Source organism: Pezoporus flaviventris, unplaced genomic scaffold (assembly GCF_033815535.1).
Source record: "Pezoporus flaviventris isolate CSIRO_AGI_PZ_B2104156 unplaced genomic scaffold, CSIRO_AGI_Pfla_v1 ptg000030l, whole genome shotgun sequence".
Taxonomy (NCBI): Eukaryota; Metazoa; Chordata; class Aves; order Psittaciformes; family Psittacidae; genus Pezoporus; species Pezoporus flaviventris.
Window position 1 is genome coordinate 1299382 of NW_026892578.1, and position 25543 is coordinate 1324924.

Sequence of the window (25543 nt, forward strand, 5' to 3'; positions counted from 1 at the left end):
GACTGCTCTAGAGTTAAGGGCTTCTTACACAGAACTGAAATGTGTTATTTGGGGGGTGGGAACAAAGGTGACAGGAAAAATAAAGCAGGGGAGACTGGCTGGAGTTCCTTTGCAAACTAGCTACTAGGCAATGCTGCTATAACCCTACGAAAGCAGCCAGCTGTGGTGTAAGACATACCTCATTAGTAGTTAGCTTGTCCTGGGGTGTCTGTGGGGACATGGTGGGTGTCGGCTGGCTGGAGGATGGGGAGGAGGAGGTGGAGGAAGTGGAGGAGGAATGGCTTTGCTGTAAGAGATCTGGCAAGAGGTGAATGCGACCGGCAAAGCCATTGCTCTCATGATGGCTGGCACGCTTTTTGTCAACTGTACTCTGTAGAAAAAACAGGCACACTTGTCTTGCTCAAGTGCTGCTTAAAGGTCTATAGCCCTAACAACCTCTCTCCTTCTCTCCCTCACTTTCTACCTTTTTACATTAATTTTTTTTTTATTTTTTTTTTTTTTAAATAAGCTGATAATCCATGCCTTGATGCCTGGATGGAAAGGGGAAGTGGGCAGAGCTACTAGAATTTGGCAAATTCCCACCTCTTCTAGCAGGCAAAAGCTTAGTTCTTGTGGCTGACTTGCACAGCCAGCTCCACTAACAGAAGAGTGTGCTCGAAAGTCCTCCACCACAACATGGACAAGCACATTTTTGGGGGTGGAGGGAGGATTTCTTTCCCTGTTGTTTTGTTTAAAACTAACTTAAATCCTATACAGATACAAGCTTGGACTGTCTGGCAAATGCTTTCAGCTAACTAAAACAATAAGCATGAAATCTTAATTTTCAAACCAGAGGGCTCAATTAAGAAACTGGCATTCAGTTGCAAAATTCAGGAATGTGATTACTGAGGAAACTCCTATAAGCTAGCACGCTCATTAACACACGAGCTCGTTTGAAAGCAGGGAATCATTATCTTTCAGAGGCACAAGAATGCAGTATTTTCAGAATCAAAGGCAACAACACAGCACTCTAGCTCTGTCCATGTTCTCTACCTTGACACCTACTTTGCTTCTCCATTCCCCCACAGCAACTGCTGCATGAATTTGTATGTATGGGTGTGTTTATGTTATCTAGGTGGTCTGTATGCCCTCAGCTACAGGTTCAGAACTATTTAAAAAATCCCTGAATGCTCCCCCCAGCCTCTTCCCAGCCCCACTCCTGAGAGCTATGCTTGGTTCTATGGTAAAACCAAACTAAGTTCTTGCTCCAGGTACTTGCTCCAAACACCTGCAGCTTTTCTACCCTTCTCTCCCACAGACTTTGAGGAATTCTGCATGGTACTGCCATGGTGTCACTGGAAAGCATGCAAAACAGAAGCAAGGAGTGAAGGGCTACTCTCCTCTTTGCATGCATCAAACATCTTGCTCATCTGGAATTCACTACAGCTGCGTCTTGATAATACGAACAACAAATATAATGTAGAAACAGCATGGGTGAATGAGCGAGTGGGTTAATGAGCACAGAAAAAGTGCAGAACTGCACAGGGAAGGAAAAGCAATACCTGTCGGACAATTAAGGTGCCCTCCTTAGAAGGAGTCAAGGCAGGTTCACTCTCCACATCGTCATGGACGATCATGGTTTTCACTGACTCTGTTTCACCATTGCTCAAGTTCAACGTTGACCTATTTGCCGGACAAGAAATAACTTGAGTGAGATAACAGCACTTATTCCCTAGCTTTCACTGCCCCACAACAAGGCACACTCAAAATTAATTTATATTGTGCTCAGAGTGGAGTATTTACATAATCTGCCTAGGAAAGCTTCTCTATTTAAAAGGAAAAGGAGTCAGGAGTTTGTTAAACACCACTTCTTGCTTTATAACAAATAAAGGGAGAAGAGGCAAAGGCATAATATATAGAAGCCTACTTTTTGAAAAGATAACCCTTAAGTTTGAAAATGTGAACATACTACTTTGTCTTGCTCATAGGTTGTTCTAAGCTGAAGGAACTAACATACAAGTCAAAATACCCAACATCCTTTCTCTTCAACCCCTCAAGAGGGAAAACAGAACACTGTTAGAAGAACTAACACTGCTCGGACATCATCTGGTCCAGAAGTAGATTCATCTGCTCCTTCTTGTTCCATATCATCATCTTCCTCATCCGTTGTCCCTGACTCCTCACTTGAGGATGAATAATCTGTTACTTTATGTGGAGGTCGCACATCCTCTACCGCTCGCAATTCCTTTGCCAATGCAGTTAAATCCTGATGGGAGAGGGAGGAAAAAACTAATGTTGTAAGGAAGAGTTTGCAAGACAAACCCACAGAATCAGTACCCAATTTGCTCACTTGTTCATTGCTCAACATTGTTCATTTCCATAGCCCCAGCAGTATTGTTTCTTTTGATTTACTCATTCTTGATAGTGAGTTACTAAAGCTCACTTTCTGATAAATTAAAGCATCAAGAAAGTCAACGTAAGGAGGCCTTGCCATATTACAGAAAAATGTATACTCTAAATGCCAGCTATCCTGATTATGACTTCAGTTTAACCCATGATACCATCTGAAGGACATATACAAGCAGCTGGACCCACTCTTGCCCAGTGGTTGACTGTCACAGGTCATTTCCCTAAACTCTGCAGGTTAATAGCAATGACCACAAGAAATCCAGGCAGCAAGGTAGCAGAAAGATCCTAAGGCTTACTGAGCCACCCAAGGCACAGTCACAGAGAGCTGATTTCCTTGAAACCTTTTGATCCATTTCCAGTTGCATGGATCCACACTAAGGAGTTCACCTGAGAAGTCAGGTTCAGTAACACCCACTCAGTCACACACAGGTGTCAGTAAGAGACATAAGCTGCTCTGCTGTCTGCTGCTTGGAGTGTGGGTAAACCAAGTTTACAGTCAGTGCAGTCTGCTCTCAATCGTGTAGCAATGCTTTACTTAGTTGAATACAAATTCCGCCAATACTTCACACATTGTACTCTCTGAAGTGGAGGACCAAGCTCTATGTTTCTCTAAGAAAGCAGCTTTAACGGATAGATTTGGATGCTAGTGCAGTATCATAATGTCAAGAGCAAAAAAGTTATAAGGAAAGTTGGAAATACCGTGATCCCCCAGATACAACTGGACATTGAGCTGTAATCAAACTGTAACAGCAGCCAGATAAAGAAAATATCAGAAATCTTTCACAGAAAATAGCAGCAGTTTAAGGTCTTACCACTTCTCCCTGCACCATTCAGCCCAGCATTGGCACATTCAGGTCAAAAGCACCACCATTGGTCCAGCCCCGGGAAGGAAGCACAGGATTGAAAGAGAGAAAGAAAAAGATTAGGAAGGAAGAAGACTAGAGAGCAGAAATCAATTCCAGAAGCAGAGCAAATTCTAATGTTTCAAGTACTGTGATGTGTGGAGGCAATGGCAGAGCCCAGAACATGCTGCTAGGCCTGCACGACAGAAACTTCAACTCCAGCTGAAGTTCACCCTCAACGGCATCATGAACGTAAGCTCACACTGTACATTTTGTGGGCCTGCCTCAAAGAGAGGGAAGACAAGGGAAAATGGATGCAACTTACAGCAGGCTTGATAGGTCTGAAGACTTCCTTTTTCTCTTCAGGCTTTTTAGGTGCACTTTCATGACGCTGTGATGGAGAACCCTCTGATTTGGACGATGCTGCATGCGGCAAGGCCCCAGAAAGAACACAGAACAAAACAGATTAAGCAGGGAGCTAAAGTATATTTTCTTACTTCACTTTGTAGTGAGGAAGAGAGATGAGAAAGTTATCAGGCTGTGCCTGACAGGAAGACCTAAGTTTCACTGGTTCACTACTACATTGTTCCTGAAGGACTACGTAAAAAGCCATCATAAGCTGTGATCTGTATAGGTGCAGCTGGTCTATGATTGAAGATGAAGTAAACTGTCACACAGCTGTAGATCGAAGAGAATAACTGGAATTTAGCCACAAACTGGAGAACCTGCATCAGCATCCAACATAACCCAGCTGAGACGTGTCCATAGCAGTCTGCATCCCATCAGCCACCACCAAGGTGACCAGCAACAAGCATCATGTGCCCCTGCACACAAGGAAGGGAGCTGTGACAGCATCGAGACTGTACTGTTTGCATACAGGAAAATGCAGCAGTGACTGAATGTGAATCAAAAAACAATGAAACATTTCCACAATGACTTCTACGCCTACCATCTTCCCCAAGTAAGGACATACTGTCAAGTGGGGGTACTGGAAGCTAACCCAGCTTTGGTACTGCATGCTCAAAGGTCTTTCCCAATGAGGATTTTCAACCTTCATTACTGATTGTTTCACAACTTCACAAATTTAGAAACACAGTGTTAAAGAGGGCGAGGAAAGGACTTACATCTCATCCGGAACCGCTCTCCAGACCCACTCTGAGAGCCGGGGTGGGAGCCAGGCTGTGAGCCTGAGTTGCTTGAACCTGAAGAACTGCCACTGCCTGGCCTTGGTACAAGCTTCTCCACCCTTTCCCACAGCAGACGAGGCTCTATATTGCTGTATCATGGAAGGAAAGACACACATTTCAGTTTCAGATTCCCATTCCTAAACTCAAATATCTGTCTTCCCCAGTGTTTTGCTAATAACTTATCTGAAAGAGCACTTAATGCTGAGCTGAGAGCATCAGTAATGCTTCACAACCCAGGCAGTGGCTTCCTTTGAAATACTTACCCTTTTTTTAGGATATTTATTTATTTATCATCCTATTTATTTAGGATGGAAAGAAAGAAAAGTTGTGTGTAAGCCATTCTTTTTATGTGGAACTGGCTACCTGCCATTCTTACCTATCTAATCTAAAGTGAACCTAAAGTTCTCTCACCCTGCCTGCAGCACGTTTAAAATTGGCTCAGAAGTGCCCTGGCCAGCCAAGCATAGGCCAGTAACTTCCTGTCCCTCTCAGAATACCCTCACCTCTGTGAGCCAGTATCAGTGAGCCAGTTCCAGGGTGGCCTATCCATGCTGCTTTGCTGAGCTCTGGAGGAAGCCCCTTCCATCCTCTCCTTGACCTCAGATGCTGTGTCACAGCTCATAGACATTTCGTGCCTTAAAGTCTGCTTCTGGCTGAGAGGCCAGAAAGTTTCTGAGGTTGTTTCACTTCAGATGTTACAAATACTTTTGCTGCCAGTAATCCCCACAGTATGCCCAAGATGACCTGTTGCATCAAAAGGCAAGATGTTCATGAATGGCCACATTATTTCAGAAATATTAAGGATATTTTGAAAATGTTGCTAAAGTTACAGGGCAGGCTATTTGAAGGAGAAGAAAGAAGAAATTCTGCCAGTGCCTGCTGGCACACATGCGGCACCAAGGGAAATTAATATTAATCATTACTGAAAAGGGATTCAAATTCATCTTCCTTTTACATTCAGCACACAATGCCAGAAGCTCTCTGGAAACGCCTGGCTTCCCATGAGCCTTTCTCTTCCAACTCAAGAAAGGCAATGACATGTTGGCTTACAAACCTCGTGGAGTTTCTTTGACCTGCTTGGTTATTTTGCTGCCCACTGCCCTGCAGCGGAGAATCACGGCGGGACAGGACTGGTGATCGGGATGTTGTTCTCACAGGTACCTTGGGGAAAAAAAGCTTGTGTTAAATCCATGAAGAGGAGAGAGAGAAGAGGAAGATTAAACCTCTCCTGCTACAGAACATATTCTTAAGATTTTAACAACAATTCTAAGTCCAAGCTAGCATCAATGACCAAAAGCAATGAACAAACACCCACAAAACCAAGGACCTTAGCTGGACTGCTGTTCAGATTTGGAAGAGAACTCAAAAGTTTAGTCTTAACATTAAGCAGTATTTAATAAGTTATCACATGAACACACAGACGCCCCACTACCCTCCAACTACTGAGACATTCTAAAAGAATATGGCACTCTGACTGAAGCAGGGAAAGCACACAGCAATTTGCTGAAACAGCATGAGAATTAGGAGAATAAGCTCAGGGGAACCAAACAAATGCCTGGGAATGGATAAGCAGAAGGCAAAGACTGTTGGGGGAAGCAAGAATATACTCAGAAGCAAATCCCAGTGGATGGGAGGGGGGTTGGGAGAAGGAGAGGAGGAGGAAATATATTGAATGTTTCCTTTTTGTTCAGCTCCATCTCAATTTCAAATACGTGGATGAGTCATAGTTTGGGTTGCTAACAGATGAAGAGGAAAATTAACTCTGAGCAATAACCTCAGGGATATTTTAAATTCTTTCCTGAGTATGGTAATTATTTGTTAACTTTGCATAATAAATTGTCTCTGAAATAGCGCATTCTATAAATAATTGCCAATTTTATATGAAGCTTCAATATTGTGCTTAAGGCTGATTATCATTAACCCATTGACTAAATACCTATGTTATGATCTGCCTTCCAAAATACTGTTACCAATGCTGGCACAAGGGCACAGTCTTCCCAGTGCCCAGGGTATCACATCCTTAAGAAAATAATAATTAATAATAAAGAAAAATAGCATACATCTGTCTTTCTACTCCTTACCCTTGGAGGCACCTCGTCACTGTCTGATCTAGCCCAAGCCTTTTGGGTGGGGTCGGGTACCTCCGACTTAGAGTCAGAACTCTGATTTAGCACTTCACTGCGTGAAGGTGGATATGGGTCCTGGGAACGAAGATGGTGATGAGCAAATTTGGGAGAAGGGTCACTGAAGGAATGGGATCGCGAGACAGGGGAAACATTGTTCTTGAGAGATGCCAGATGGGACCACTGTACCTTACAAGAAAACAAAACATAAAACATTCAATGCGCTCAGTATAACTGGCTTTCCAATTAACACAGAATAAAGGCAGGTGGGGCGGGCAGAGACAAATTGGTTATGGCATTAGGTAAGCATGGGGTGGAATCAATGCATTTAAAAGCAAGGCAAGCGCCCAAAGAACGTAACAGACTGAAAATACAGCACATACGCATTTTTTGGTGAGGTATGCTCTCCACATACACATACACTGGTGCCCGGAAGAAAAGGGGACCTAATATCTGCACCCTGAGCCTGAGTCCAAAGGCCACTCAAGACAGAAGCTGCCTTCCATTCCTTGGTCTTCAGTGGGCTTTGGTCAGGTCTCATGGCAGCACTGGTGGGCTGGGAAATTTGAAGCACATATCCAATTGAAGAAATGTACAAAATTAAAGAATGCTGTAAAATGTGCAAACTGACAGACATTTACATTACCTAATAAATTTAGGAACTAGATACAGTTCCAAACTTTCAGACAAAGACCATAATGCAAAAGCCTTTATTCCTTTACAGTCATTGAAATATATACAAAAACCCCCATAATATATACTGTAGATAGTATACATATGTACAATGTATATTATACTTACACCATGCATGTACCATATACTGTACATATATACATATTTATATGAAAACTAAGAACACATGTACACGAACACGTATTCAGTTACACAGACTAAGAAGGCAGAACAGTGACTCCAGAGTAAAAACCCTATTGGGATTTCCACTGAAATCCATATTGATCCTTCAGCCTAACTCCCCCCTTGTGGAAAAACCTGTGTTTCAAGAGTTAATTTCTGAAACTAAGGAGAAGAAAAGGTCATAACTGAGGAACATACTTTTCACACTTCATAAGTAAGCAAAACTTTGCTTTCAATCCCAGTTTCAGTAGGCTGGTTGTATTTGTTTTTATGTGATTATTATTTCCTCGATTTTAATACACACAGCTGTTGAAGAGCCTGATTATCCTTAATGTAAGTGGAAGACCCAGACTTTGAAAGTAACTGGCATGGAGAGCATGAAGATACAAGTCCAATATTTTGAAATAGTCATAGAGGTTTGAATAAAAGCCAGGAATTAATGAGTAAGAGATGAAGTTCTGTCCTGATTTCTCCCACTCTTCAGTCTGTTCAAATTCTCCTGTTGCCTAAAAGAGTTGCAATACCTAGTCACACTGAGGGATAGGTTTAGCTTGCACTGTCATCAGCAGATTTAATTTGGGAGAAGAAAATTCTGCACAGAAACAGAGGAACTGAATGCAGAACTACACAGTTTAATTTAGCATATCCAGATCCCCCTGAATTTATGGGCTATATCTAAGTTTTATACATAGGTTACTTTATAAATTCATGCCGCAATTCCTATGAAATGCAGATAACAAGATCTGGAGGTTTTTCATTAGAAAACAACAGAACGACAGCAGCCACACAGCTCAGTGGTTTTCAACCTCTTTTTGATTTTTCCAGGGGTGTACAGAGCTCTATTTAGCAACTGTAGGCCTACTGACAACAAACCTGCTTTTCTTAGTCATGTTTTGTAAATCTCTCTGAAGCAGTGCTTATACTATTAAAACCCACTTGTTTAGTTAGCTTTTTCTGCAAGAACTGGAAAAACAAAGCAAGCTCAGTTCTTTCAGGAGCACCCTTTGTGGTAGTAAATATTTTGCACAGATCAAATTCTGTATTGTAAAAAGCGTACTGCAACTTTTGCCAGGGTTTAGCCCACCACTCTGCTGTTGCACAGATAGTAATGGAATGCAACGGTTCTAAATCTAGCTGTAACATTATACAAAAAAACACAAAAAAAAACACAAAAAAAAACAAAACCCAAACTCAAACTAAAAAAGAAAAAAAAACACACCACCAAACCCACAAATCCATCAGTTTATCAATAAGCAAAAACAGACAAGGAGCAAATGTACTGAATAAGCTGCTTTGTGTTACAGTGCTACCCTTTACATAAGATTAAGTGCCAAGATCTGCAAATATGAAAGAAACATGTTGGGACTTCTGCATTTCCTCCAGGCTCACCAAGATTTTCTTGGACACTTACCTGAGGCTCCATTGGCCTCTGCAGGGCAGGCTGAGCAGGTTCTGAGTTTCCATTAGAAAAAGACTCTGATCTTGAAGGCACTGGTGGCTCCAACACTTTGCCCATCTGTTTAGACTGTGCTTCAGGGGAGCCCTGATTAGTTTTTCTAAATCTCTCCTCCACCTAAACCAAAATAAATGGAGGTTAAGCCTGGAGTCAATAAAACCAATTACAGTAGAAATATGAAGGTGAGTGGTACTCACCTAAACTTCTAGTTTACCATGAAGAAACCAAATACATTTGGCAGGATTTTTTCCCTTTCACCATAACTGTAAAACAGCTAGCGAACTACACCAAAATGGCAAGTATTCCAATAGGGAATAATAGGAAGCGTGGATACAGCACACAATAAGATGTGAAGTCATATGATTAAAGACCATTATGGAGCTTCTTTCTGCCTAGACTAGTTATTATCCATTGGTATTTTTCCTCACAGACAATAAAAAGGATAGGTGAAAATAGAAACAACTTTTCAATATAAAAGTGTGTTTCCCTTACGTAGTTACCTGCTTCAATCAATGGTATCTGATATCTGCTTTCTTGTGCTTGTTTCTTTAGCAACACAAGAAGAGATAGAGTATGCTTCTCTACTCAGTAATACTGGAGGCTGCTCAGTTTTAGGTATGGAATTGTAGAGCTGGTCATCCTGCTCTTATCAGACAGTCACAACGCAACCTCACAATGCAGAGAACAGCCCCAGCATCTTGTTTCTTGTTCTCAAGGAGGTGTAGAATTGATTGTACATGGACTGTGAAAGTTAGTCAAGCTCTTGACTAAGTTGGAACATGCTCAGTTCTCGACAGAACATCAAGTGAGGTCCCCATGCAGAAACACTGCCGCTCCCAAGACTGCAACATTGTGAACAAAGTGAGAAGTAAGAACAACAAGAGGTGGAGGAAGGCTCCAGGCAAAAAGGAAATACCCTGCTATTTCCCAAGATGGTCTGCTGCTGGAAACAGGGCAGTGTGCACATTTCTGCTGGAGCAGCTGCCTCTGACGAACAATAAACTCCCAGCACTTTATCACATCATCAAAGAAAAATCATACTAGCAGCTTGGGCTGACTTCATTTGATGAAATTCTGCTCACAATATTTGCTTTAACCCTTGTGCCTGGAGCGCAAACCCAGTATTGGGATGGTTCTCTAATCAATTTTCCTTGCACTGATGGTCTGGAGAGACCCATTTCTCATACAGCCACATCAGAAGACAAGGACAAGTTTTCAGGACTCCTCAGCTGGGCTGCTTCATAAACCCAACCTGCCTCTGCTTTACAAAATTTGAGGACAGTTAATAGTTTGCCTATGGGTACAAGCAGACAAGCTTCTGCCAGGTCTACACAAACTACATCATGTCTTGGGACAATAATGGAGGCACACATCTTCAGTACACAATCATTTTCACTACTGTGTTCAACTTCACAGAACCATCCTTTAAAAAACAGGCCAGACTCCTTGTTACGAAAGGAACAAGGAAAAGCCCCAAGTCCTTCTGTCTGAAGGAACAGGCTTTCACGGTGCTAGCTGTGGATGATAGGTTTCTTCCACAAAGCACAGAAACCGCACGAACCACATGTCCTGAGAACCAGGCAAGAAGTGGGAAGGAGACAGTGAGCACATGCCTGGATAAAAACAGGCCCTGATCCAGTCATCTGACTGTTCAGACTAGAAAACGGTATTAAGCCTCACACCTTGCTCTAAGCTCCTTGCTGTTTCCCAGAGCCAATCATGGAAGTCCTTCCTCTTCCTTAAACCACCACTGCTACTGCAATGGGGAAAAAAAAAAATAGATACTATGGCTATGCTTTTACCACAGTTTTTAAGAAGAATATTCTCTGCAATCCACAGCAATCTCTGGGAAGATCTGACTATTAACACAGTATTTCTGCACCTTCACTTTACTCCTCCTAGCTAGAGCAATCACAAAAGAAAGAAACTGACAAAAAACAGCTGAACCAGTAATTCTGCTGAAGGATGTAACACTTTGACTCTTTGGGTGTTTCTCTCCTTTTCAACTATAAAAAGAAAATGGGAGGCAAGGAGTAGATACATTTCTGTATCCCTCCAAAGCCAGCCTTCAGGCTGGACAGGAGCACTGGACGGGCACTATGCTTTCACTGAGGTGGGCCAGGAATGTGAAACAAGGACAGCAGGGCTGGTTCCATGCCTGCACCACCACATACCGGACAAGTCTGAACTCCTTCCAAGAGAGAGAGAGACGTACCAGATACTTCAACCACCAAGCAGAATGAATGAGATAGCATAAACATGGTTTATAAAGAACTTGGACAACAGTATCTACAAGAAAATGAGTTTGTGCTAACCAAGCCCGAACAGCAATACTTCAAAGGCAATAAAGTGCTACTGGACAAAGGTGGACTGAAAGCTATGTTATCATGTTCAACAGTCCCAAGGATATTTTTTGTTCTTGTTCCAAAATGTATTTACCCAGTTCCCACATGCTAGTGATGAATGCCATTAACAGCTTTCACCAGTATTGCCCAGTCTCGTGGTTTGTGGGCACTATGGTGCTCAAGGGAAACATAAGAATAAGACTGCTGAAAGAGAGCCAAGGGTGCATCAAAGAGGCAACTACTTGCTTAAAAAAGTTAACCATGGACCAGTGAAAACAGGAGACCACTCACTGAAACAAACAGCACTCTGATATCTCAGATCTACTAGTTATTGCCCAAAGTCAAGAAGGCAACACCACTGACTTTCGTAAGAGCAAGATGTGATCTCAGAAGAGAATACTTCACATTTCAAAATGAAACTGATGAAATTCAGGTTTATGTTCATGAGAAGGAAATTTCCAAGAACATGAGCTAAAGCACCAAATGTGTAAACAGGCACTACTATGTGCAAGCATCCCTCATAGGTTCGTGCTTTCCAACTGCTTCCCAGTTTCCAATTGCCAGTACTTGCCAGAGACACAGACTGCCAACTGCACCAATGCTTCCTATGAAAAAATGGCTGATGAAGTGCAGATGAAATTAAATTCCTGATGCGATGCTTCCAAAACCAGGTCCCCTCAGACTGCAGCCTTCCAGAATTTCTTTCCACCCTCAAAACTCTGAACTCCAGTGATCACAGCAGAAGTACTCAGAAGTAGCCCTCAGGTCTAGAAACCAGGGGGCTACATTTTAAAATACCCTGCCCCTTATGAGCGACGCTTTGGCCTCCAACTGTACTACAGCAGAACTGCAGTCGCAATGATGGCAACAGGCAGGGGCAGAGGAGCAGGCAGCAGATTCCTGCCCACAAACAGGACTTACCTCACGCGCTCTTTCAGCAGGCTCATAGTGGGATTTTGGCTCAGGGGTATGATAACTTTGTTTATTTCTTTCTTGCTGCTGCTGCTGCTGTTGCTGCTGCTGTTGTTGCTGCTGCTGCTGCTGCTGCTGCCTCCTGTGATCATGCTGCAGTGACAGGAGGTAGGCTTGCTCCTGCTGCAGCTGGCGCTGGAGTCGCTCGGCCTGTCGGTGTTCCTCCATCTCTCGCCATCTGTATTCCTTTGAAAAAACGTGTAATTCAAGACATGACATTGACCATACAGTGGACATGTCCCTATCCATCCCGATAAAAATGCACCTTTCTGGTTGTTGTTGCCTTTTTTCTTGTTTTCTTTTTTTGTTTATATCATTGTTAATGTATACCCAAGAGCTAAGTTAGACCAATATGGTATGTGTCTCATGTTGGGAAAGTTGAGTGTGTACTGCTAAGCTTGACATGATTGGAGAGTTATGCCAAAACTGGTATTTACTAAAGTAAAAAAAAAAAAGTTATTTATACTAAATCCAGTGTAAAGCTCATCAAACAATGATTTAGGCCAACACAAGGCCATTGTATCCTGGGGTGGATTTGCATATCATGTGTGCTTTTGATCTGCAACATAAGCACTCTAGTTCTTCATGGAATGCCAAGGTCTGTTCAGAAACTCGACCACCACACCAGAGCCGTTCTACTTTAACATAAAGCCTCCTCTTACAGCCCAGAAAGCAGTGTGACCATACAGCACTTCTCATATGTGCCTGTCAGCCCACAACGCTAGCATAAATGGCCTTTTAATCAAGCTCCTTTGTTGTCATACTGCCAGTGCAGCTGTGCCCGACTGAGGGAAGCCTAGGACTGGCCAGATAAATGGATCCTATAGCTACTGAACAAAACAGATACAGTGCTTTACCAGTAACATGGCCTGCTCCTGGAGCAGCTGCTGCTGTAGAATTTCCAAGTGCCGCTGCTCCTCTTCTAGCTGTCGCCTGATATACTCCTGTCACATAGAAATTACCCAGCAATAAATTTATTCAAAAGGAATGCATCAGAACCCCCTGGGTGGAACACCACACGCTACTTCCCCAGTTCAGCTTTAACAAGAAATGCACTTCAGGATGGATTAGTGCCTGCAGAACAATTTAGGAAGCCCTGCCTCCTGAGCATCGGCTTTCGGCTCCTTCTGTTCTGAAATTTGCACTCCTGCAAATGTTGCCAGCATGGGCCAGAGCTCGTTTCCATATTTTGGAAGTGGTTTCAAGAAGCAGCAAAATGCACTTGAAGGTTTTGGAAAGTTAAAACACAGCGAGTCTTGACTCAACACAGCCAATACAAAGTCACATGCAAGTTGTATTAAACATTAGTTTGTTGCACTGGTGCGATGAACTGTTAGCAACAGCTAGAGCCAGGCATAGTGTAGGCAGACTTGGAGCAAGCTCCCCAAGAGGGGCTCTGCCAAGTGCAGTTGGGACCTGCCCTGCCATCTCCCCTGCTGCCCTCACCAGAAGCTTGTCCTGAGCAGACACTGCCAGCCTTGCTGAATTATGCGATGGTTATGACACAAACAAACATCCACCAGGAAACAGATATTAGACCAAACTTGAGATCTAGCCATCTCTTCACCTGCAGCCTCAACAGGTTGAGAGGTTTACCCACTGCTTCTCCTGACCCCTGGAGAACTCAAACTCTGAAGCACCAAACCCAAGCTGATAACATCCTATCATGCAATTAATGGAAGTATGTAACATGTGCATGCGCACACACACAAGCACACACACGCACACACACATTTACAGTGTATGCATAAAGAAATTAATGGATCAGTGATACAGTGATGGGAGCTATAGAAAGTCTTGTGACAGACTGATGAGATACACTATACTGTTGTTACGCACATTGGCTGTGCCATAGTTTGGGTTAACAAAAATTCTAAGAGGGGCATGTCTTTTCTTCTGAAAAATAAACAAATTTGAAAATCCAGAGTGGTTCAGCTTGGCCACATCAATTAACCATTTGTCATTAATGGCACTGTGCGTAATTAGCATTTCAACAGTTTAAAAAGCAGCTGGGGGAATACCCGGTGTCTGCCCAAAAGCAAATTGCTGTGCTGTAATTAGAGATTTTCCATACATTTATTCCCATTGGTTAGTCTTCTCTCCTTTTGACTCCAACTTTTTTTTTTTAATATATACAAACACAATAAAACTCCCCAGTAACACAACCACCAATGATCAAAAATACAGGTACTTTATGTCGGAATAAAATTAAGGTGTATCAGTCCAAAACCAGCATTCCTTAAGTTAATAGGAAATCTGCAAGTAGTTTTGGCCCTTTATTTGGCATCAGCATTTTGCAGTACATGCACAGTAATTATTACTCTGATTATCGCCCTGATTCAAGTTTTTAAAGGATTTTAAAACATGCAGATTTCATGCATAAATAGCAACTGAATTTCACAGTGTAAAAGGTTTCTCACCTGTACTCTCTCTGTGTTAAAGACACAACTTAAAGATATACTGACACAACTTAAGATGTATTTGCTGCCTGAACTGGCATATATTATTAGAGCTGATTTTAAATAGAGCAAGAGAGGGAGACTGCATACTAAGTTTTAGGAAGAAAACCCTTGGCAGCTCAAAGCTCCCACCTCAAATTCAGAATATTCAGAAGTTTATGACGTGCCTCTGACCAATTCTGGGTACCAGACGCTGACACACAACAGAGTTGCCATTCTCTGGGAGGCCTTTTAAACAGGGGCATGCCCTCCAAGAAGCACTGATCCAGCAAGACAAGCCTAGAAACAACTTTCAGCCCCAGCGATGATTTCACCAATTCTGATGGTTTTAGCCAAGCCCAGGGGCAGGAGCTGAATTTAGAATGAGTACTGCAACAAGACTTCTTTTTTTGAAGGAATATTGAGGCTGCCAGAATTTTCCACAAAGCTCTATGATCTATGTTAGTGCATCTGCTGTCAGAGACAACAAAGATGACAGGGTCAGCATTAGGTTGCCCAAGCTGATTTAGGCTTACTAGTTTTTAAAAAATCAAATTAGAATTTAGAAGAAACAAACCTATTACACATATATCTGTATCATGGACTCACCTGCTCCCTTTCTACTCTCCTCTTTTCCTCCTCTGCTCTTCTTCTCTCTTCCTCTTCCTTACGCCTCCTCTCCATTTCTTCCAGACGTCTTTTTTCCTCCTGTTCTCTCCGCCTTTGCTCACGCTCTTGTTGCCTTCGAGCTTCCCGTTCTCTTCTTTGTTGCTACAAAGGGGAAAAGAAACCACAAAGTTTTACTTTTGTTGTTATCAAAGAAAGAGGTGGGGTTGTTTTCTACTGTGAAGAGAGGGATTTACCGGGACTGGCAAGCTCTGCAACTGAGTGACAAAACAGTACATGCAAGCATTCCACCAGGAAACTAACTCATACCCAGCACACAACTGTCCCTAAATGCAGCCTCACTTATTTTTTTCTGGTTTCTTCACGCACACATACAAAGTCACGTACCATATTCCTGACAACCAAGGTGTGGAAGTTCACTGCTGCTCTTCAAGAGAGGCTCATACTGAAATCTCAATCTTTGATCAACTGTTGAACTCAAATCTTAATCAGAGTGACAATTTTCTTGACTTCAACACATTATCTAAATGTTGCCAAAAGGGAATCATCAGTCCCACTAAATCAGCTAAAACTCAAATGACAACTGAGCTTCTGATAGGGCTCTTCTCTCTTAACACAACCCATGGTCTGGTAAGAATTTAATGGTGTTGGCTCAACAACCAAGCTCAATTTAATGCACTGCCCAAAACTTTGACTAAGAGAAGATGAGGGCTGACCAGCAGCACCTCAGGCCCTCCCCAGACATCAAAAGCACCTATATGTAAAAGAGGAAAAACAGCTGAGGTAGGTTTTACACTCACACAGATAAGCTTCCATGCATGACCCAAATACCAACTGGTGCTGGTAAGTCTAATCAAGTCTGAAAAGAACCTGGAGAACAGCTCTAGAAACCATGAACCAACTCATTTATATCTACAAAGCACCACAAATGACTTCAGAGGAGACATTTTAAATGCCCGTAGAGTCGTGACCAACTCTTCCTGCACTTCTACAGAAACATCCAGTTACTCCACCTACCTTGAAATTCCAGGCAGCCTCCCACAACTGCCTAAGTGTCAAAAGACCCAGCTGTCTCCCGTTCAACCATCTACTGGGAATATTTACTTCCATGATAGATTTCTATAATATGCTAAAATATCACAGACGGAATTTAAACAAAAAGAAGCATACCCAAATTTAATCCCAAGAAAATGCAAATTTACATTAGTTATTCCTTTTCCCATTCAGGTTAAGGTTAATACTACCATCAATTTCTGTTGAAGAAAAACTGCCACAGATTTGTCAGTCTTAAGGCACTCCAAGTAGGCTTGCAAGAGCACTCAAACTAAGCTTTTATTTGGGTTCACAAATCCAGTTACTAGTGTCCATTTCATAGTTGTGCTCAGCTGAACAAGCAAAGGCCAACCTACACTCCCTGTGTTACTTCACAGCACAAGTTTTCTCTGCTCAGCACATGACCCTGCATGACTATGAAGTAACTGAAAGCTCAACAGCCTTTTCCATCTTCTGGAATCAATATTGACACGACAGTGGAAAAGAAACACGGGGGGGAGGGGGGGGGGGGAGTAAACATGGTTAAGAATTAGTAGTACTTAAATAAAACAGGCTGCTTTCCGATTCTGTTTAATTAGCTGCACCACATTTTCTGTATCTTCTCAGAAACACAGCTCCCTTGCTCTTGTGCCTTCTTTCCCACCCAAATCCATCTACCAGCCTTTTCTCTCTTGCTTAAACAAGTTCTCTTCAATGAATGTAGATACAAAAATAGTAAGAGTGCTGCAAGGCAGCTACGGCATGCAGTGCATTTCATGGGTTTCTCTCCTTCATTTCTAAAGCACCATAAAAGGATTAAGTAGGCACTTTTATTTCTGAATATACACATCTATGTCAAACAATTTCTATATTTAAGTCAATATATTCAGGTGCTTCTTGGCTAATCAAGTCTGACAGGCTCTTTGTTTACAAAAAACTAAGATATGAAGTACAGTAATTCTGTTGCCTTGAGGATGCAAGAGACAGCACACTGCTGACTGGTTAATATGAACATTTATCAACTCTAACGCTTCTTAAACATATGAAGCCTGTCTGTTTAACAATATTGTGATGACATTGTTAAGTGGATATATTGCAGATCTTGGGATGGCATCATTCTCATTATAAGGAAGATGGGCAAAGTTTAGGTCTTTTGGATGAAAAAAGTTCATTGTTTTTTTTGAATCAACACAGAAGTATCCAGTAATAATTATAACTGACTTAATATGAGAAAAGAAAGTTACAAATTGACCAAGAGAGCCAATTTCCCATGCCATCATGAAATAAACAAAATCAGTTGTTAAAAGATAAGATTTTTAAGCAAACCTTGAGCCAGACTGCCAGCTCAGCACCAACAGTAAATATTTATCACCCAACGAAAGAAACTAAAAAAAATAAAAGGATTCTCTGCCACCAGTGTGCATTTAAGTGAAATCTCCAAAGCACAAATGTGCTATTGCCTATGCACCAAAGTACACAGCGAGATGGGGTTTCTCGGCACTGCTTCTGCCTTCCTGTCAGACACCACCTTAACCCCTCGCCTAGGCACTTGGCATTACAGAAGCCTGCACATACACCCCATACAATCCACTTATTCCAGCCCCAGCCATAACAGAAAGGTTTCGCTTCCTCTGCACGTGGCCTTTGAAACCTAAGTGTTGAACTACTGGCTGCGAACAAAGTGGAATTTAAATTAACAAGCCCAGGGAAAGGAAACCTACAGCGACAAGCATCTCTTGGGTCCTTGTCTACATCTTGTCAAAGCAATGGAAAAACTGGTAGGGGGCAAGCTGACGTTGACCTAAGCTGGCTTTAGAAGCAGCCCTTTAGCTGACTTCCTACCATCTTTCTGTTGGCACAAGGTTGCCTTCCTGACTGCTCTAGCAAGTCTTCCACAAGAACACACCAAAGCCCTGGTCACCATGTTCCTTAGGCTTGCCCAAAGGAGGGGAGCAGGACAGGGAAAACCATTAGTTAAAATGAACATCAGTTCTGTTTGTAAAACTTGGGCTTCTGCATTTAATAAGTGTGATTGTTAGATACTATAATTTTTATCATACACTAGAAAAAAGGCCTGATATAAACCACTGCTGCCCAATAGACAGCAGGTATGGATCTGGATTCACTGAAATGATGGATGCATATCCACATTTTCTTTTGTTGGATCTGGTATTACCAATTTTCTTTTACATGTCAGATGAAAAGCTTATTTTCAAGCAGCTGTTAACCAGAAGGTGAGGGCAGGAACTCTTCAAGGAAATTTCAGAGCTGCCAAACCAGAGTTCTGACAGAGCCCAAACTGCCTCAAACTGCTGCGTTTCGCAAAATTGGCATTTACTATGCCAACAACCAAAAACCCATACAGAAAAAACAGTGTCAATACACTAGCTCTTTGTCTTGTTTTAGGGTGCATTAATGATGATCTCATAATGGAATCCAACATCTCCACTTAGAAGACCATGCAGTAGAACATGATTTACCAGGAGGGGGCAATGCAACTACACATGCAGTTGGTATACACCAACAAATTCAGGACCATACAGTGAAATGACGGAGATAAAACAGATCCTCTAATTTTGTATTAATAAAGTTTTATTACTCTGTTTTATATCCAGATGAAGGTTGATAAATAGATATATTAATTATTTCTTTCACAAAGAATTAGGTAACCTGGTATCAGCTTGTGAAGAGGATTGGAAAGATTAGTAAAGACACTTCTGCTTTGCCCACACTAGAGATAAACCGGAAGCAGAACTTCTTACTCAGTACCAATCCAAACTGCAAGCAATTCAAATGAAGTAGATATGAATAATCTCCTCTTCTGTAAAAGAAACAAAGCCCTGGTAAAAAAATCACCTGTGGGTACACCTACATTACCACCTAGGTTCAGATCAGGATTGCTCTTTTGAAGTGACTCATCCAATCATCTCCACTTACTCAGTTTTGTTTCATATTCTGAAAATGTCTTGGTGTGCCAACCACTCCTTCTGGATGAAATTAAAAAGGCAGATGCACTCCAACCACACGCAGGCACACAGTCTAGGCCTCAGCTAGTCCAAAGGAACTCCTCCTGTCTTTAAACATGTGGAGTGAAGTCCTTAGGTACTCAGCACTTTAATTACTGTGCCCCACAAATCTGCTTCTACGGAACTGTACTACTTGCGCCAATGGAGCTATAACCTACCACTTCAAAAACATCCATCTTAGGTTCTCATAACCAGGGAGACACACCATTTAATGAAGTTATCCCAAACTGTGGGGGTCCACACAGAATGGGATTCCACCACAGCTCATTCTGAATTTCTCCGTAACCAGGTTCAGGTTTGCAAAGTACAAACTCAAATGCCTTTCAATACCAGCCACACTGAGAACTGGTGTCTCCATGTTGCTGAACAGAAACATAGACACATCTTAGAACAGCCAGATTTCTTAACCTAAACACTTATATGCCATATGGCTGATATTTATGCAACTAGTCTTTGTATGATTTTCAAAGAGGGGGGGGGGGGTCAGAGGGAGGATAAATAATCCCCGTCCTGAAACATTTCAGGTCATTTTCTATACTTTGACCATGTATCATTTCCACCTCCTCAGTAATACACGAATTCTAAGATTCCTGTAACAATGAGTTTTAGAAGTCACCTCTGTGTCTTTTAAAAAATAATCTTTTCTCTAATACTGCTGAGAATTACAGATTTTGGCAGATGTCCTAAACACCGTTCCTGTTGCAGTCTCGGTCAAAATTGTCTAGGCTCTGTGCCAGCATTGTAAGAACAAGCCCTCGATTTTAATTTAGGAAGTGGTGGGGGAGGTGGGGAAGAAGGGAGGGAAGTATAAGCAACTTGTCCAGGGAGATTATCTAATGCATAAAATTCTTCCCAAAGAACATTAAACAGGTATATCCAAACATACACTTAACACAAGAAAACATTACAAGAAAGCAAGGCTTGGTAAAAATAACCACAAAGTGATGGAAACCCAGAGATTCAGTGTATGACACTAATCTTAATTCACATTACCAAGCTCTTCATTGTTTACTGGCTTCATCAAAACGGGGGTGGGGGGTGAGTTAAGGACAAAGTGACAACATTTCAATATTTTGGCCTTCAATTGTGTCACAACACTGATGTTTATCTAAATATGTGTCTACCACCCTTCCCCCACATTAAAGAGCTCGTTTTGGCTGTTTTGTTAAAAATCACTTGGGATCATACATTTTTTCCAACACAAGATCCAGTGAATTAAGAAGGGCTTTTTGAAAGCTAAATGCAAGCCTTTATTTAATTCACTTTAAGAACAATAAGACTGCCCCACCACCTGCAAAAGGAAAACTTTATAGCTCATCATTCATATTTATGTCTCCAAGGGAACCAGGCTGAGGTTACAGACCCAATAAAAGGTAAAGGCTTTTCTCTTACAAACTTCACATGGTTCACTGTGCAATCTTATTCAGTAATGCATCAACATACATCACATGCCGTCTTATGGTTGTTCAAGTTTTGTTTTGTATTTTCAAAAGCGGGACTATTTAAACATAACTTTCAGGTAATTGACCTTTCTTTTTAATTGTTCATTAAATCATGATTTCTGCAACATCTCAAGAAGTTCAACCCTGGGCAGCAGAAGGTACATTGCTTTGTTTCCACTGCCAGCAGCAGCACCTCCTTTATTTTAAAAAGAAATTCCAGATTTTAAGTGTTGCACTTTATATTAAAGTCAAATGACATAGATAATTTAACTGTAATCCCCTTCCTCACCAAAACAGTACTGCCGGCAGAACCTCAGAGATTAAAGGGGCATTTAAAATACATCACTGACTCTCATACTAAGAAAAAAATTCACAGGCCAGGAGTATGTCAACTTTTGCCCACCTTTGACAATATCAATGCTTCATTTTCATATTTTCCTAGCCTCTTTTTATTATATGCTCTCACCCCTCCTCCCCCCCCCCAAATCGCTACAGAGTCAGAGCCTAAAAACAGTTGGAAGCACTATGATGTTTATCTTGGCAATCTCAGAAGGGTGGGGAAGAAACAGAAGAGAAACGGAGTTATATGCCTCCCCCTTGCTGCTCCTCCTGGCTTCACGTGTGGCTGAGGCTTTGCTACCAGCACCTCCTTACAGCAACACTAAACCTTCATGCATACTGAAAACGAGGTATAAGGAGCATGATGTGAGCTGGAAAGCTATTTAGAACTTTTTATCATTTGTTATGTAAACGTATCACGGGATGCAAATCAACATTTCGTCCTGGCTGCATCCTCACTAAACATTACCAGGATTTGGGAAACTAGACTGGGTGCAGCTTTTCCATCATTGCTAAGCGAAGAGCCGAAACAGAGACCCAAGCAAGAGGTCATTTAAGGACAACTGGAATGTGACCCTGCACTTCCTGAGAAGCTAGAGGATTGGTTTCACTTCAGCTCTGTGTCATACCCAGCTCTGGCCTGAAGAACTGTTTTCAAATCCTCCTACCTCTGAAGCTCACACTGCATATTCCATCTACATATATATAAACACACACAAGATCTGAGGAGGTGAAAAGTATGATAGAACAATATTGGATATGTAGATTCATTTTCTTTTATCTTCCAGCAGTGTATGCAAATGGCATACTTATCACAGAAGTATCATTTACATATTTGTAATTTTTGCAGAATTATAATTTTAACACTGATTTATATATATGATATTTAGAAATCTAGGTGGCTTTTATAGTCACATGCTACTATGCATGAGAGAATAATACATTAAAAATTAGGCTTCTACCTACCCATGAACGAGTGCCAAACACAGATGTTGGAGAAATCTTTAAAGGGAAATGTAAAGCATGTCATGGGCCCCTAAAAAAGTAATCTTGAGAAAAATACAGCTGGGAATAATTAATGTCTCCCCTTCTCTACAGCTACCTGAAGTCTAGACATGTTGCCTCATCTCTGGAACAGAGACCAAGACAGAGCCTCTCCCCAAATACCTTCAAACAACTCAGCCCTTGCTCCTGTTGCCTCCATAGGAGCTGCTGGATATTCAAATTCTCTGGAAGGTGGTTTTTACTCAAGTAGCCAGACATGGATTTAAGTGCTTTGCTCTACATTTGCCACTGGATTTGCACATGTTGCTTCCTCTCCCGAGATGTGCTGGGGCTACAGGGAATTCTTTACAAATGGGCATGGGAATAGGAAACTAAGTGGAAGCAGGGCTTCTGCACACCAGCCTCCTGTCTCTACCTCTTCCAGCCGTCTCCTTTGCTCCTTCTGCTGCTCAATGCGCTTCTGCCTCTCTGCCAACAGCTGCCTCTTGTACTCCTCCTGCTCGCGGAGCTGCTGCTCCTGCAGCAGCTGCTGTCTCCGAAGGGCCTCGGATCGTTCCTTGTTTTCCTGCTGCAGTCTCAGGAAATCACGTCGGAGGGTTGATTCTCCAGGCACATTGACAATGGAACTGCAACAAGAGGAAGTTAAAGGCTCCTGTACAATAAAGCCTGATGGGCCATTAAATACCTTTTTCAAAGGCAGGGGAACATAAATAAAATATAGCATGATGTTAAATTTTAATCTCATTTCTTTCGGAGCAAAGACACTGGATGCATGTCAAATACACGCTCTCAGTGGAAGGCGTGAAATGAGGCCAAGCAAAATAAGGACCAATTCTGTCACTGTGGAGCCCCTGACCAATCATATTTGCCATAAATCTCCCTCCATCCAGAGCTCACTGGCTCTAAGCCATGTAAAGGGGAGCTTTAAAACCTTGAGCATCACAGAATAGGTATTCAAACCCTTTGGGTGGTTTGTGTGGCTTATGTGTGCATTTAATAAGAGACAGAAATTTAGCATGCTCCTGATTTATAGTCACAGACCTTTAGACTTACTTGGCATGTCTGCTCAGAGCCCTCCCAAAAGCAATTATTACCTTGGCTCTCCTTCTTGTTCAGGCACTTCCTCCTCTTCTTCCTCACTTCCACTATATTCATATTCTGTCTCATCTACCAAGAAAGAAACAAGGGCCTATAGTGCTTATCTTTAGTTTTACGACAGCAGGGAGTTGCAGTAGTGCCTTAGTGAACCAGTCAGTTCCCATGCTCTTCAATAAGGAGATCTACTGCAGACACTAGAACTTATTCTACATATACAAGCCCATCCTCCCACACCTGTAGAGCAGCATAGTGCTTTGTGGCAGACTTTCAGCAAATTCCCTGAATGACACCAGGTTGTATATGTAAGACAAGACACCTGGAGAACCTCGGCACCACCTGAATAAAGCGAACAGGCTGAACATTTGCTTCACAGCTCTTGTGATGGGTTATTTCCTGCGAGTCTGATTTATGGCACCATTTCAGGGATGAACCTACCATAGATCAAAAAGGGAAAGGCCATATATGCCAATATCCTCCTAAATACTGCTTAAAGATCGTATGGAAGAGGCTCAGAAATGAGTAAATTTAACTTATCTGAAAATAAGACACTTGAATTGATTTTCCTCTATAGAGGACAGAACAAAAACTAAAATTTTGCTGATAGTCAAAACATGAATTAAAAAGGAACCTTTCAAGGGTTTGGGTCATTTGCTGCTTTTCTAGTGGTGGGAATTTAGAATGCAAAGTAGAACAAAACCACACATTTTTAACAAGCACAATACTTAATTTTTAGAAGCTGCATACCTTTCTCTCCTCTCTTCTTCCTGGTTCTGTCTATATGGTCCTTAAGCTGGATTCGGACTTGCCTTTCATTTGGTTGGTCACGTATAAATGGGTGCTTCAAGAGTTGTTCTGTAGAAGGTCGCTGCATGTAATTCTTCACTAGACAACCTTCTATAAAGCTGAAAAACTTTTTAGACCTGAGAATGCAGGAAAGAAAACAAAACAAAGCAAAGCAAGGTCAGAGGTAAAACTCAGCTCAAAGATTTTTTTTTCTGTTCTTTCTCAAAGTCTAATTCCTTCCCTCAAAAAGCACTGTGTCCCAGAGGATGGTACAAGTGCTGTCCACAAGTGTGCCTCCAAACAGAGCTGAGTGTGCTCCAGCTGAGCACTGGGCTGGATGGACACAGGGTGATGCCAACATACCTGCAGTACTTAGGCACAGCCTCACAGTGATGTGCCTTCTTTCACAGGCATAATTTCCCTGAAAGGCAGGATCTATTAAGCAAAGGCAAATCATGCCAACCCAGCTCTGCTGGGTAGCATCCAGCTTGCTCGGAGCACAGGCAGGGCAGCTCTGGTGTGTCTTCACCTGCTCATGCTATCTAAGGGCACGTCTGCTTCAGAGCAGCCATACCGAAAGCCACAAGAACTGCATCCAACATTTCCCCTGACTCAAGCAGCACTGCATTGCTTTTGTACACACTTGGATTCACTGAGATAGGACTACAAGCGTTTTAGATTATTTTATTTTTTATCCAAAGAGCCATGCATAAAATCATCGTAGAACTATAGGCAGGTGTTGAACAGTGTTGTCTGCTCAACACAGGCACTTGGGGACAAATTTTCACTGACACAATTTAAGGGCATGAACTGACCTGAACTGCACGCCACATAAAGTGACAGGGCATGGGAATTAGCTAAACTGAAGTACCACCTTCCTAAATTTGCACTTCATCTGAGTGCTTGAAAGAGGACCTCCTGACAGAAGTCACCAAACAAGTCACCTTGCAAAATGCCAATAATGGAAATACTCAAACCCACATTTTTCATCACTGGGCCTATTTTCTCATAACCTGCCATGAGCACACTACCACAATAGTTGAGTCAGTGCAGCACTGACTCAAGAGTCACTTTTTGATTGCTAGATGTTCCCAACCTGCTCCTGTGCTTAGGCAGCAAACACTTCCACTACCACGGTTAAGTGTAAAAACAAGAGTTTCCATCCATCACTTCACTTTCCTACTGGAATCTAAGAGGCTGGATTCAAGGTAACTTTGTTGTTTGTTTTGTTTTCTTTTATTCCTCACACTTTAAGTGTTATTATTCTGAATAAAAAGGTTAATGAAAGGCTTATGCAAATACTGTATATGCATCTCTATTATTTTAACATATGCAGAAAGCAAGTATGAGAGAGGGAGAGGGATGCCTTGACAGTGCAAGCACATAAATAAGTCAATCTGAGCAAAAACCAAGCCCAGCAAGCAATCAAGTTTATATTATGTTGATATTGAATAGGCAGTCAAATCACTTCATTATTTTGACAGGGTCACAGCATCCTGTGATCATATTCAATCTATATGAAACCTCTTTCTAGGGAGTACTGCTGTCTCATATGTGCCAGTGTAACCAATAACTGGGACAAAAT

General features: G+C 42.0%; 1 protein-coding gene across 9 annotated transcripts in view; it reads right to left on the reverse strand.

The window, feature by feature from the left end:
- Positions 1-25543, reverse strand: part of MAP4K4 (mitogen-activated protein kinase kinase kinase kinase 4) — a 165090-nt gene that overhangs the window by 24208 nt on the left and 115339 nt on the right. For 2 of the 9 annotated variants that reach the window (XM_061459638.1, XM_061459637.1), the window contains exons 10-23: positions 23920-24095; positions 23172-23244; positions 22493-22703; positions 15216-15377; positions 13026-13112; positions 12118-12354; positions 8807-8968; positions 6499-6729; positions 5472-5578; positions 4355-4506; positions 3556-3653; positions 2070-2245; positions 1542-1662; positions 179-370 (exon numbers count right to left, since the gene is read on the reverse strand). In XM_061459638.1, the coding sequence (XP_061315622.1) occupies positions 179-370; positions 1542-1662; positions 2070-2245; positions 3556-3653; positions 4355-4506; positions 5472-5578; positions 6499-6729; positions 8807-8968; positions 12118-12354; positions 13026-13112; positions 15216-15377; positions 22493-22703; positions 23172-23244; positions 23920-24095 (2185 nt within the window). The remainder of the gene's footprint in view (positions 1-178; positions 371-1541; positions 1663-2069; positions 2246-3555; positions 3654-4354; positions 4507-5471; positions 5579-6498; positions 6730-8806; positions 8969-12117; positions 12355-13025; positions 13113-15215; positions 15378-22492; positions 22704-23171; positions 23245-23919; positions 24096-25543) is intronic. The other 7 variants (XM_061459642.1, XM_061459641.1, XM_061459639.1 and 4 more) reach the window with 6 other exon arrangements.